Source organism: Podarcis cretensis (genome assembly GCF_951804945.1).
Source record: "Podarcis cretensis genome assembly, chromosome: 7".
Classification (NCBI taxonomy): Eukaryota; Metazoa; Chordata; class Lepidosauria; order Squamata; family Lacertidae; genus Podarcis; species Podarcis cretensis.
Window position 1 is genome coordinate 30052169 of NC_137176.1, and position 14479 is coordinate 30066647.

Consider the following 14479-nt stretch of genomic DNA (forward strand, 5'->3'; position numbering starts at 1 on the left):
TTTTTTATTTTTTTTTTTAAGGTGACTCATCCCTTCCTGCTATCCATGCTGCATTTTCCTTTTCTTTATCGGGCCCTGATGAATGCCAAGCATAACTACCTCAAAGTCTCCCAAAATGGGTGACTATTTGTGCAAAGTCAACTAACTATACCAGCAATCAACTTGGATAATGCCTTCATTGCTGTAGCTGTGACTTAATGACTGCAATGCTGCAACGATCATTCCTTGCACTTCTGAACCTGCTAGGTAACAGCTCCAGGTAAAAGCACCCTTAAGGAAGCACCCTTTTAAAACAAACAACAACAAAACATCCGCTATGATTTTTTTACACATTTGACACTAGCCTATTTAAAAGTAAGAGGAGGAAACAGAGGCAAGTGTGTTGCAAACCAAGACCCTGTACTTTAAGAAAGTGTATCAAATCAGAACCCTGTGTTCTGCAGAGGTATCCCTCTCTGCACCAGAAGATAAGGACAAAAAAGGGCAAAGGGCTGTTGCTTCCAAGCCCCGCTTCTCAGGAGCATCTGAATTGCCACTATTTAAAACACAATGCTGCAGTTGAAATAAACTTTTGTCCTCACCCAACAAAGCATTTTGCCTATTCACGTTTCTAGCTTCACACCATATTCTGTTTAAGCTCTTTAAGTTGCCTAAAAAGCAGCAAGAACATGAATTATCTCAAAATTCAACACAGCACAATGCTCCCTCTATGCTTACCTAGTCAATAGCTGGACTAGTCAATGGCTGGATATGAAATACGTAGTTTCCTCTTTCCACAATGAAATCCTGATGGTTCTACTAAATCCTGGCAGTTTCCCTTTTTGTTGTAGCCAACAAAGCAAATGTTTTCACAATTGTATCCTCCTATGACCAGGTAAAAGTCATTCACATCAACTTGCTTTCACTGGAAACACTGGTTTCTTCCTGTCAAGCAAGCTTCCCCTTTCATCAAATGAACAAATTGGCACAGGTAGAATTCATTAGACTTAAGTACCTTTAAGTCCCTTGGGAGCTATAACAAGTGATTTTTATTAGCCACAATGAACAATCGCTCCAGCTGCATTTCTGAACAGAAAGATTTTTTTTTTTTAAGCACTGGCAATTGGGAGAGCAAAAAAACTATCTTCTTTAAACTAAGGGCTAGCTTCCAAATCTTTAACTAAAATATTACATGAGAAAATTATATATATGGTGTGTGTGTGTGTATATATATATATATATATATATATATATATATATATATGCTTAAAAGAGAGTGAAGTGTCATGTAAAAGAATTCCCTGGGAGTAAATAGATGAGATATGCTGCCTGTTATACATTCCACTAGGAGTTATCAGAACCAGCTATATATATTTTTTGAACTAAATGCACTTATCTCCCAGTTTTCTTTAATCACCATGGCACACATATTATAATGACCCTCCAGCAGAGCTGGTGCAGGTGAGGGGAGCCTGGTAGCACCATGAAAGAAACACCTACCTCTAGCTCCAAACATATAGTCCACAAACTCATTTACTTCATGGTCAAATGCCTTCAGATGTTCCTAAAAAGAAAGCAGAAGGAAACAAGGGTCAGTCCTCATTTACAGAGATGTACAGCCTCTTGGGCTTGCCGATCAGAAGGGCGGCGGTTCAAATCCCCATGACGGGATGAGCTCCCTTTGCTCGGTTCCAGCTCCTGCCAACCTAGCAGTTCAAAAGCACGCCAAAAAGTGCAAGTAGATAAATAGGTACCACTGGCAGGAAGGTAAACGCCGTTTCTGTGCACCGCTCTGGTTTCGGTGTTCTGTTGCGCCAGAAGCAGCTTAGTCATGTTGGCCACATGACCCAGAAAAACTGCGGACAAACGCAGGCTCCCTCGGCCTGTAAAGCGAGATAAGCGCCGCAACCCCAGAGTCATCTGCGACTGGACCTAATGGGTCCTTTACCTTTACCTTTTTACAGCCACGACAGCTAAATTGACCTCCACATGGAGTACCAACATACATCTGGGTATCTAATACTAGCAGCAAACAACGGGGAGAGGCTGCCTTTCTGCATTTCTTCATCTGGGTGGTCATTTTTGGAAAAATAAGATGGATCCTTGGGCTGATCCAAAAGGGATCTTCTTCATATGATCTTAATGCAAATGTAAGATTGGCGGGAAACAACAGAGACTTGAAGCATTTTAAAGACTAACAGATTTATTATGGCCCAAACCCTCACGATCTAGAAACTTCTCCATTTTATGCATGAAGTGCTAACCTCAGTTGACAGGCATATATGGATCCACAAGTACAGAAGGGAGGAATTGTAAACAGTGAGGTTGTGGCAGTGAAATGCAAAAGGTACTATTTGTGAGAATTAAAGCTCCAAGGAAGACTCAGAGTAGAGCCACTGAAATTAATAGATGAAACTTAGTCATGTTAGTGGGTCTACTCTGAATGAGCTTAATTGAATACTGCTCCCCAATGAGCAATAATCACAATGACCACAAAAGCAGTATCTGGTGATTCCACAGTAACCTTATCATTCCTAACTAAAGCAGGAAACAATTGTCTCTATTCAAGTCCAAATGAATAGAATCAAACTGTTATAATTCAGCTATTTCACACTTTCAGAGTCTCCCTCTGAAATTCCTTTATAGGAGAATGGCAACTTTTAGGCGAGCAGCAAAATATCCTGAGAGATTGAAATGTACTTTTGCTAGTTGCTAGGAGTTGCCTTTTCTGAGGTCAGATGAGACTGGCAGTGATTCTTTTCTGCAAAAGTGCCTCAAAAGTATCTGCCAACACAGGCTGACACTATGGAGGGTTTGAATGGGCAAGTCACCATGTAAGCTCAAATGCATGATCTGCTGTGGCTGGCAACTGAAAATTACAAGTTAGGAGGGGGTGGGGGGCAAATCAATAAAAGCAAACAAGTGGTTCATAACAGGAGTTGACCCAGGACATTGCACCAATGTCATGTTGATACTACAAACCAAGATAAGCCAACGAGGTGCTGCAGCTATTTGGGAAATGATTATGCAACAGCACAAAAATGAACACAGAATAGACAGAGCACGAGAGGATGGGGGCAAAGGTTGAGATGATCTCCTAATACATTATCCTACTGGCCTTTCGGCTTCTACTGAAACCACCTGTATGGAGGACACAACCCTATGCACTTAATGTACTGCAGTAACATGTTATAAGTGGCAGGCTTGTTCCACAAGGGTTGTCAGCATAGTAAGCTTCTGTGCAAATTCTGCCAGCTACAGATATCAATAGGATCAATGCATTCTTCAAACACTCTTTAGGGAAGACCATATTCTGCAGAGGATCTACATACACAGTTTGCATTGTTTAGTGAAATCTGCATGCACAAAAGCAAAGGCAGGATAGATGTTCCAAAGATGCTGTTGAAGATATGTTCAATTGAAATATGGGAAAGCATTAAAGTACCTTTGAAAGGTATAGTGATTGCGGCAAGGTTTGTTGCATTTTGAGATCAATGTATGTTTTCTAGTTTTCTTATTTAATTGTACTGCCATTCAGCTCATGGTTTGGCTGTTAATCATCATTACAAAATATACATGCCATTGGTCCCAGGGCCTCCTGTATATCAGAATGCTCTGTTTATATTCTAAGTAGTTAATTTGAGACTCCTTTTTAATACCATTATCTGGTTGGAAACACCAACCTGATTCTACAAAAGTGCTACTGATTTAACAGAAAAAGAGAAATTGTTTCAATCAAAACTATATTTTCACTTGCTCTATTAAGATTATTTGGGATGCGAGTGGCACCACTGAAGCCTCTTGGGCTTGCTGATAAGAAGGTTGGTGGTTCAAATCAGCACAACGGGGTGAGCTCCTGTTCCTCTGTCCCAGCTCCTGCCTACCTAGCAGTTCGAAAGCACGTCAAAGTGCAAGTAGATAAATAGGTACCACTGTGGCAGGAAGGTAAACAGCATTTCCGTGCACTCTGGTTTCCATCATGGTGTTCCGTTGTGCCAGAAGCAGTTTAGTCATGCTGGCCACATGACCTGGAAAGCTGTCTGTGGACAAACGCCAGCTCCCTTGGCCTGAAAGTGAGATGAGTGCTGCAACCCCATAGTCACCTTTGACTGGACTTAACCATCCAGGGGTCCTTTACCTTTAACCTTTTACCTTAAGATGATATAATCTATATCCATAAGAATATATCTTCAAATAGTTTGAGCTGAAACATTTGCCTGCAGCTGCCCTACATTATTATTAAAACATTTTAAATGTACACCTAGAAATGTAAGGTGCAAATGTGATAAATACAAATTTCCAAATATGTCTATCATACTAAAACTTATCAGGGAACTGTGTTCACAAAGCTAGCTGGTTTCAACAAAAAATAGTTTCAGATGAGGAGCTGAGTCAGGAAACGTGGAGTGTGAGAAAACAGAGAACCTCAACTTTAGCCTTCTCTTACTGCTTCTGTTTCACAGAGATCCCATTGTCCAAAGTTTTAACATGACATTTTAAAAATGTAACAATATTTTGTTCATCTCTATGTGGCTTATAACAAATGGAAAATCAAAGCACAAAAGCTTGAATTTATTATTAGTTGACATAAGTGGTATTTACACAAAATAGGAACAATATCACTATTAACATGAATTCTAGTGCCAGTGGACAAATCTCTGCCCAAGGCTGAAATTTAATACGTATGAGGGACATGTTGGTTTATTGGTACTGGTGGATGAAGGTTGGGAAATGCAAAAGGGGAATTCGTTGGGAAGAAAAGCTTCTACATCTAAGAGGCTTTCCTGTAAAATTGCTATTTTAATTTGCTGTGCACATTAACCACATGAAATTATTTCCATCAAGCTTTTTCTTTTGGTGTAAACGAAATCTATACAACTACTGCTTTCCCTTCAGTCCTTGTTAATGAGTGAACTTGTTGAATTTAGTGTAATTGCTGTGACTGCAATACTAAGCTACTTGGCATTGCACAGCAGAGAAGAGACTGAGATGCAAAGCAGGAAGTCGCCAGCTCATTTCTCACCTTTCCATGAACTCATTAGGTGCCCTTAGACAAGCTGCTCTCTCTGTCTCAGCCTTTCTACAATATGGGGAATACTAGCAATTTTGATTCATTTTGTGATGTTGCTGTAAGGATTGCAGCTATCTTATGAATTATTACTTTATTTCCCATTATTTGATTACCCAGCAACACTTGATGCAGCTGATGCTGAATGTGTGAACTGACTCCATCTGAAAATGCTGCATTTAAAGTGACACAGGATCACAATAATGTTCTATATGTGGTATGGCTTCAGATCCATGATGGTCTATTCACACACACATGCAATTTATCACTTGATGGCACAGTCATCAAATGACAGGTGTGCATGTGTGAACCAGCGTTATGTGATCTGGCAGTATTCCACCATAGCAAAATCTCTCACTGAAAAGTTCCCTCCTCCATCTAGACCAGCTCTCAGAGAACTGAAAACATTAATCTTAGTATAAGTAAGGTGCAGGGAGATGTGTCCTCCATTCTGGAATACTCAGGTCATTTTCTCAATCTCAGAGATGAAGACTCACTATATAGAGTTTTTATTTGATACACATTGGAAGGAAAAGTTATGTAACAGCAGAACTATTTCCCACATGACTGAGCATATAATATCTCCTGAGATATGAGGGGAGAAAAAATAGACAGGATCACGTAAGAAGGATGTGGGGGTTTTTTTAAGTTTGCTTTTCTAACTCAAAATGTGTCACATGCAATTAAGATCAAGCTATTCAGTGCTTCTCAATTTGTTTGTACTCTAAAAGCTTTTCTTAAACATTTTTTTTTAAAAAAGCTAACCACTTTCTGTCTAGGTTTTTACACAGTGCAGATGCTTCTGTTTCTCAACTCTCCCTGAACTCAAAAGGGAACCATATTCAGTCATGCTATTTAAGCTGAATACAACAAAGTAGAGTTATGATGTTCCACATTAGTGATTAATCAGAGCTCAAAAAAGTAGGGTGTGTGTCTTTTCTCTTGAAAAACTCCCCAACTCTGCTGTCTGACTCCTTTTGGCCATCTGCTGTGCATGATGGCAAATCTACATGTTACATACAAATGGGTGTAATTAAACCCTAATGGCCATATCACTAACAGAACAGCGATGTTGGGAGATAGGACCACCCCAAGAAATTTAGTTGCCTGAGCTGAGGAACAATATAGTGGCACCACCCCATTCCACAGAAAAATGCTGACCAGGCTGGCAGCTGAATCTGACTTCATCTATCACCCAGGGGGGCAGGGAGCAGGTTAACGTAGGGAGGACAGGCTGTTCACAAGGAGATCTATCCTTCAATTCCTCACTGCTGTTCCCTCATTGTTTCACCTGATGCCTGCTTGCTGCCCAGGTCTAATTTTACTTTGGAGGCTTATGGAGTTTTCTAATATTTGTGTTTAATTACAAATATGCAGGTTGAGCCCCAGCTTAAGCAGTCAAACAGAGGGCCAAATCCATTTCCCCAGACACAGATGGCACCCTAAATGCTGTTAGCTTAATGAGCCCCCAAACACAGCTTTTTCTAGGGTTACACTGAACACAACCTGTTTCTACACATTTACAAGAGTGTAACACTTCTTGATTTGTACAGTGGTACCTCTGGTTAAGACTTAATTCGTTCCGGAGGTCCATTCTTAACCTGAAACTGTTCTTAACCTGAGGTACCACTTTAGCTAATGAGGCCTCCCACTGCCGCCACCGCACGATTTCTGTTCTCATCCTGAGGTAAAGTTCTTAACCCAAGGTACTACTTCCAGGTTAGCAGAGTCTGTAACCTGAAGCATTTGTAACCCGAGGTACCACTGTGCTCCTGGACTATTGTGTACAGAGGGACACAGACTGCACAGTTGTTGAATGTAACATGAAGGCTCCTCCTGTAACTTCTGCACTCCAAAACTTTGATCTGTGTTTTCCTATATACAGACATAGATGTCATAATCTTTACCTAGGAGTTGGGGGAGAAAGTCAGGCCCTGTTTCAGGTATCTCCTAGCTCAGTGGTAGCGAACCTATGGCATGTGTGCCAGAGAGGGCACTCGGAGGCCTCTCTGTGGGCACGCGTGCAGGGCTGTAGCTTCTGGGCTGGGGCTGGGGGGAGGAGGAGGAGAGGAGGGCTTGCGTGCAAGCAGAAGAAGGGGAGGTGGGGATCTCTCAGAAGTGGAGTGCCTGGCTGCCTTCGGGTGGTGCAGAGGCTCTCAGATGCAGCTTCCGGGCTGCCTCCACCTTCCCCAACCCCAGCAACTATTCAGCCTGGCTGCCTTCACATGGTTGCAGGGGATCTGATGCGGAGGTGGGGGCTCCTTTAAACTTCTCCCTTGAGAGAAATGCAGCCATGAACCCCTCAAGGTGTGATGAAAGTGTGATGGAGCCTGCATCTCCACAGCTGAGCAGCCCCGATCCAGCTGCTGTTCCCATGCAAGCAGCAATGCTGCCTAGCAGAGCAGCCCGATTCCACTCCTACTTACCTGGATGCAGGAGCAGGCTGGGGAGAGGGTGGCAGTAACATCCCTTGCCTGCTCGTGTAACAGAAGTGTGGCACTCAAAACGGAAGTTATACTCAGAACAGAGCACGTTCAGCTTCTGAAAAAAGTTCCAAAACCGGAACACTCATTTCCGAGTTTGAAGTGTTCAGGTTCCAAGTAGTTCGAGAAATAAACTGTTTGAAAATGAGGTACCACTGTATTTATTTTTCCCAATTTGAATTGTATTTATTTTTCCCCTGGTGGTGATTTTCTTGAGTCAAAATGAGAGTAGCCCTAAACATTTTTTTTTAGAAAAAAAAGCACTGAGTTATACCATAAAATTATATATCAATGGATGGATAATTTAATGAAGAATGTAATGCAATAACTTTTATGAATTATTATTTATTACAACAGCAGTCATAAAGAAGAAACGTGAAACACACAGAAAAAATGAGATATACAGGTTAAATTGCCGTGTTGGCACTTTGCGATAAATAAGTGGGTTTTGGGTTGCAGTTTGGGCCCTCGGTCTCTAAAAGGTTCACCATCACTGTCCTAGCCATTCAGAAGATCCTGCTATTGGGAGCAATCTGCCAATCTCTCTAACAAAGGAGGTACTTGTTAACTTTGACAGATTACTTTCTTGTATAACCCATTTCCAAACTTCCAACTGTGTTTTTGCAAAACACAGTGGTTTTTAAAGAGAACTGATCTGAGTCAAGATGAATAAATTAAAATCCCAAACTGAATAGTGTTCTTCTAACCAAAATGGGGCAAGGTCCACTAGATTAATAGCCTCGTATGCCTATTACTATTACAATAATATTGCTTCAGAGGAAGGAAGAGCGGCTAACATTCTGCACATTGCAATTTTGTAAATTGGGAACTTGTGGCCAGCCTTCTTGCTGAGTGTGAAAGGATAGAGTTCTATGAATACTGGCCATCCCTGGACCTGTTTGGGAGAAAGGGACCCAAAAACAAGTGAGTCTATAAGCTTATTTCCTCTGTATGCTTCCTATTAAGAGTGCATATTTGCATCCTGATTCTATTCTGATTCCAAATCCAAAATTTAATTGCAAGACTCTAATTTAAGTTTGAGCAAAAGAAAAAGAAAAATGTTCGTTTGTTCTTTTCCCTGAGTGCATATTTGCTTAGTTTTGCTGACTCTTGTTCCTGCTCAGATGGTGAAACTTATGAATCAACTAGTAGAATATCCTAATCCAGTGTTTTATTAATGGTGGGAATGCACCTGGGAACCTAGAGTGGAAGGTGGCACTGAGGGGATATCCACAGGTACCAGGTATTTCACAAAAAGCATTCCGCATATCATCTCTACCTGGAAAGACTAAAATGAAGTGACATTGATCGAAATCTTTTAGCAAAGAAGAAAAAGCGAACACGTTGGTAACTTTGAGCCCAGAGTCCCAGCACTAAAGCTTTTCCTTCAAAATAAATAGAAACACAAAAACAGGATTTGTGTGTACCCTTTATACTAAGTAAGTCATCTCTGTGGTCAGTGTGTCTGTGTGCAGAATTCCTGCATGGCAAGGGGTTGGACTGGATGACTCTGGGAATCCCTGCCAACTCTACAATTCTATGATCCCAGTATTTATTAGACGATTGTCTAGCAGACATTCCACAATTATTTTACTGTCTTTTTTAAAAAAGAAAACAACCCTGTTATAATGAAGTGTTGCAAACATATGTATCACACACAAAATCTGGCCAAATTACGAAAATATGATGTTTACAGCTCTGGAATCTCCCTGCTCTTAATGCTGCAAAATGAGCCTGGCCCGGAAAGGAGATTAGTGCAATCCATTTAAAAGTAATCCTATTCTATTCTACCTACTTCATAGTGGAACATCAGCTTAATTTGTAATTAAGGAAGATTTATCTGGGGAGAGAGTATCTGAAGAAGCCTTCTTCCCCAATCTGGTGCCCTCCAGATGTTTTGGACTGCAATTTTCATCAGCTGCAGACATGTGGGCTGAGGCTGATGGGAGTCTTAACCACTGGCGGAAGAACGGGGGGCGGGGGGGAGCGCACCGCCCCCAACACCATCAGGGAGGGAACTACCATTGTGGGGGCCCCCCGGACACACTTGGTGGATTTCCCCCACAGCGCTGGGTGCCAAGCCCCCACAAGCAGTGTGTCATGCCCCCAGGATACATGCCACGCCCCTGTGGGTGGCACATCACACCCCCGGGACGCATGCCACACCCCCACAGGCAGCATGCCACACACCCCAGGACACATGCCACCCCCCGCGGGCAACGTGCCATGCCCCCCCCCGGGATGGGCGCCAGCCACGCCCCCACCTGCTCTCCACCCCGGTGCCAGAGCATGCAGCTTCGCCACTGGTCTTAACGCCTGAAAGGCATCAGATTGGGGGAGGCTGGTTTTAGCTCACCTCACCTCAAAATGGATATTGCAGAGTTGGAAAAGATTAAGAAACAGGCAACCAAAATGATCAAGGAGATGGAGCGACTTTGCTGTGAGGAAAGGTTCCAGAATTTTTGACTTTTTCCATTGAGAGAAAGGGTGACATCACAGAAGTTTGCAACTGATGCATGGCCTGGGGAAAGTGGGTAGAGAAAAGTGTTTCTCCCTCTCTCAAAACATGTGAAATTGTGGGCATCCCATGAAATGGAATGTTGGAAGGTTCCAGATAAATAAAAGGAATTACGGTACTTCTTCACACAGTGCATAGTTAAAACTACATGTATTGTATTGTATTGAACAAATATTGTTTCATGAGATTTTATGTTGTTCACTGCTGAATATTATCTTATTAAGCAAGCTATAAATTTGTATAATAAGTAAATGTGTATAGTAAATAAATAAATCACTTTTATTGTTTATTCTTAGAATTTAAAATGTTGGCTTTCTACTTGAGTGCAACATCAAAGAAAACTGCCAACAAGTTTGAGGCTTACACTAGCTACAAAAAACAAGTTAGATGGCTGCTACCGTGAAATACAGTAATGGGTTTTAAAATAGAATACATTATTTTATCACACTTTCACCCTGCCCTTTCTGCAAGGAGCTAAGCCCAGTATGCATAGTTGCCGTTCATTGTGCGACTCGATCAGCATTGTTAGTTATTTGTAGTGTATTTGTAGCGGAAATGTATTTCACACACACACAAAAAATGTTTTGGGGAAAGGAGGTGGGAGTTGGCAGTTTATTTTGTTAGTTCTATCTTTAGCTGTGAATGTAAGAGTTGTGGGGATGCTGTCTTGTGGGGATGCTGAGTTTTGAGGACAGGCAAGTTAATGGGTGAATAACTTATGCATTGCTATGAAGGAGTTTTGAAAGCAAAAAAGGTTTAAACCTCTCTTGAGCTCAAGGGAGAGAAATGCATTCCATTCATGAATGCATATGTAAATAATACTTGTTGTTCAACTGGGGCCAGCATGACAAGTAAAGATTTATCTCCAGCTATTTGTAAGGCATATATTTCTATCTTCTTCTTCTCCTTTGGCGATCACTCGTAGCCAAGTAAGATTGCCTTCCATAAACACTGTTTTATATAGCATCACCTAATAAGCTTCATGGTTTAGGGAGAAATTTGGAACTGGGTCTTCCTCATCCTAGCCCCATGATCTACACCAGGAGTGTAGACCTAGGGGCCAAACAGCAGTCCTCTCTGATCCTCAAGATTCTCTCCAGGCCATACACCACTCACTGGCCCTGCTCAACAACCCCCCTGAGTGCTCTTGCATGACTGGAAGACATTGTTTAATTGTAATAATGTGCTTCTTGCTTGCCTGGCTGGAGGAATGTGCATATAGAAACCTCCGGCTTTGGTGTGACTACAGTGCAGCCTACTACACAAGGAAAGGTTGCATTGATTGCTCTGGTTACTTTTCCTTCTGGCCCTGCCCACCAGCCTCAAGAAAGAAGCCCCTGAAAAATTGCCTACAACCAGGGCCAGCCCACCCATGAGGCAAGCTGAGGGGATTGCCTAGGGTGGCAGGATTCACAAGGGCAGCAGGTTCCATTGTAAATCTTTATTGCCCCTTGTTCCTGATTAACATCTTCCCTCACCCCTTCATCCCTGGTGGGAAGGGGGCCACTGTTTTGTGGTTTGCCTCAGGTGACGAAATGTTTGGGTGAGCCCTGCCTATGAGGGAGCAAAGCCCTTAGGCTGAAAATAATTCCCTGGCTCTGTTCCATCCACTAGGCAATGACCTTTGCCCCTGAAGACTGCTTGTGATCTTGTTTGGTGATTCCTACAGTTATAGCAGCGGGCCAGTGTGGGAGAAGTCTTGCTGTGCTGCTAGGTTTATCTCCGAGTGCTGTAGGCTACGAGACATGTTGCCCTTACTGACAAATGGAACCATAATTAAGTAAAAATTAATTGACCCACATCTACACAGCATCATTCTTAGAATATTTTACAATTACCTGACGATCAGAAAAACTGAGCAGTCAATTGATTGCTAGTTGCTTTTCTGATGGTTTTATGGATTTTGATATCGTGTCAGTTTTGCAAGGAAATCATGTATGCATACATCTGTGCAGCTAGCATAACAAAATATTAAAAGAGTAGGCTGATGCATGTTATGTTGCTGCTGACACAGACAAATGCACATTAGTGCATATGTTTAGGCACTGGATGTTTAGGAAATTATGGTGCCTTTGGCATATCTCCTAGCTAATAGTGCAACTGAATGTAAAATCTCTGGCACAAATAACAAAGCTAATATGCTACAGCCAGGACACATTCACACAACCAGCAAGCATGTGGGAACTTCAGCACATAAACTTGGCATGCCTGCTTGTGACGACTGCCAGTCTGTAGTGAGGTATTACCACACACAGTATTCAGCTTTCAGCATGTTTGGGGAAGCATCGGTGGGGTTGGGTTAGAGGTAAGCGTCCCAATGTGTGCTGTAATGTAAATCCCATGCTTGGTTATAGATTTACACTGCGCTGGGCTTCCGCATACTGGATTCCGCATACTGTGGCTATCTTGTGGTTAGATGGTTGTCTGAGTAGCTTCAATAGACCCAGCAATCTTTACAGATGGAAAATAGTTTGCTAACTTTTACTGCTCAGGTTCAGTTCCATGCATTCAAATTTAATAGCAGATCAGGTATGCTTATCTAAATTAGTATCAATTTCTGCACTTTCCATTGCAGTCTATATTTACTCATACAAGTGTAACCAAGTATTTCTAAGCAGCCGGGCTGAATGACAACACTGAGTTGGCTAATGGCAGAAGCAATGCTTTAAAATGTTTCCATTTTATGAAAACTGAAAAGGAGCTGGGGCGGGGGGCGGGGGACTATGAGAAAAATAATCCAGTCAATGTGATGCAGGGTAATTATCCATTTAGGAGCGGTAAACATCGCTAATCAGATTAGCTGGATTTGGACCTTAGGAAAGTCTGCTCTTTAACCATGCAAGCCTATGTGTGTCTACTTGGAAGTAAGCCCTTTGGAGTTCAGTGGGACTTACTTTCAAGAACTGCAGCCTAATGGCCACATCTATTATTTATTATTTTATTTTATTTATAAGGTTCATATCCTGCCTCTCATTACATGCAATATCGAGAGGGACACAGCCATTTGCAACAAAATATAAAACACTTTAATCATACACTCACACTTCATTCATTAAATATATCACTCAAGATAGTGATGCTACTTAGCACACTTTAGTAAAAGTGAATACTTTGTTTACAAATGCTGCAGGAACAAAGGCAGCAATGGTCCTCTAAACGGGAAATCAGAACAGCAATATGTAACTACCTCTCTTTGTTTCTTATGCTGACTATGTGCCATATATGGTTCCGTTTGTATGGTTATGTGTACATATGCTTATGATAAATAAAATTTTGAAAATGTTTAAAATGGAAAATGAAGTACAGAAGGAGGAGGTCGAGGAGGAGAGAGGAAGGCAGGCAAGATCTACAACAGAGCGGGGAATCAAAATTCTGTACACTGGTATAGATTACCTGCACATGATGAGACTTGTTGGCCAGCATGGGATCCCAAATCTCTCACTCCACACATTCATTTGTACACAGATCGATGTCTGACTAGGGATGGTACACTCTAGGGCTTAAGCGTATGGGCCATGATCCAGGAAGTGTTTAGCTGAAATCTTTTCTCAGTCACATACTCATTAAGTGATCGAGGCTTAAGCAAGCCCCTTTATGTCACCCACCATCTTACATCTGCAATATGTAGATGATGATGATGATGATGATGATGATGATGATGATGATGAAGATATTGTCCTCTCTTGTAGGGTTGCTGTAAGGATTACCGGAAGAATACATAGGTGCATTTCAGCACTCTAAAATGCTACATAAATAATGCATGTGTTTTATTAGTTAGACATTGCAAAAAAAATTACAGTGGTACCTCAGGTTACATATACTTCAGGTTACAGACTCCGCTAACCCAGAAATAGTACCTCAGGTTAAGAACTTTGCTTCAGGATGAGAACAGAAATCATGCTCTGGCGGCACGGCAGCAGCAGGAGGCCCCATTAGCTAAAGTGGTGCTTCAGGTGAAGAACAGTGTCAAGTGAAAGCTGGACCATAAAGAAGGCTGATCGCCGAAGAATTGATGCTTTTGAATTATGGTGCTAGAGGAGACTCTTGAGAGTCCCATGGACTACAAGACGATCAAACCTATCCATTCTTTTCTAAACATAATTTTTTTATTAACAGGCCAATCCAATCACATTATTTCCAAATCATATTAATTCCAAATTATAGAGCCAAATTTTTAAATTTTGTTGGGGGTACCCATACATCAAGCTCTGAACGAGGATCAAAACATCACTTCTGTTGCTGCTTTTATCAAACAGTTCTATCCAGATCTGTCCAGATAGTCTCTTTATTACTTTCTTCATCTTCGTGTTGTTATCATGTATTCCTTTCTTTGTGATCTCTGATAATCTTCACAAGCAGGTTAGAAACAAACAACTTCTGTGTGGGTTTTGCACACTCCAAAAGTCATATCTCATAAGGACAGCCGCCATT

General features: G+C 41.7%; 1 protein-coding gene across 1 annotated transcript in view; it reads right to left on the bottom strand.

Annotated features, from left to right (window-relative positions):
• Positions 1–14479, bottom strand: part of ELOVL2 (ELOVL fatty acid elongase 2) — a 53719-nt gene that overhangs the window by 27067 nt on the left and 12173 nt on the right. Inside the window, exon 2 of the mRNA XM_079985088.1 lies at positions 1480–1543. Within this exon, the coding sequence (XP_079841214.1) occupies positions 1480–1543 (64 nt within the window). The remainder of the gene's footprint in view (positions 1–1479; positions 1544–14479) is intronic.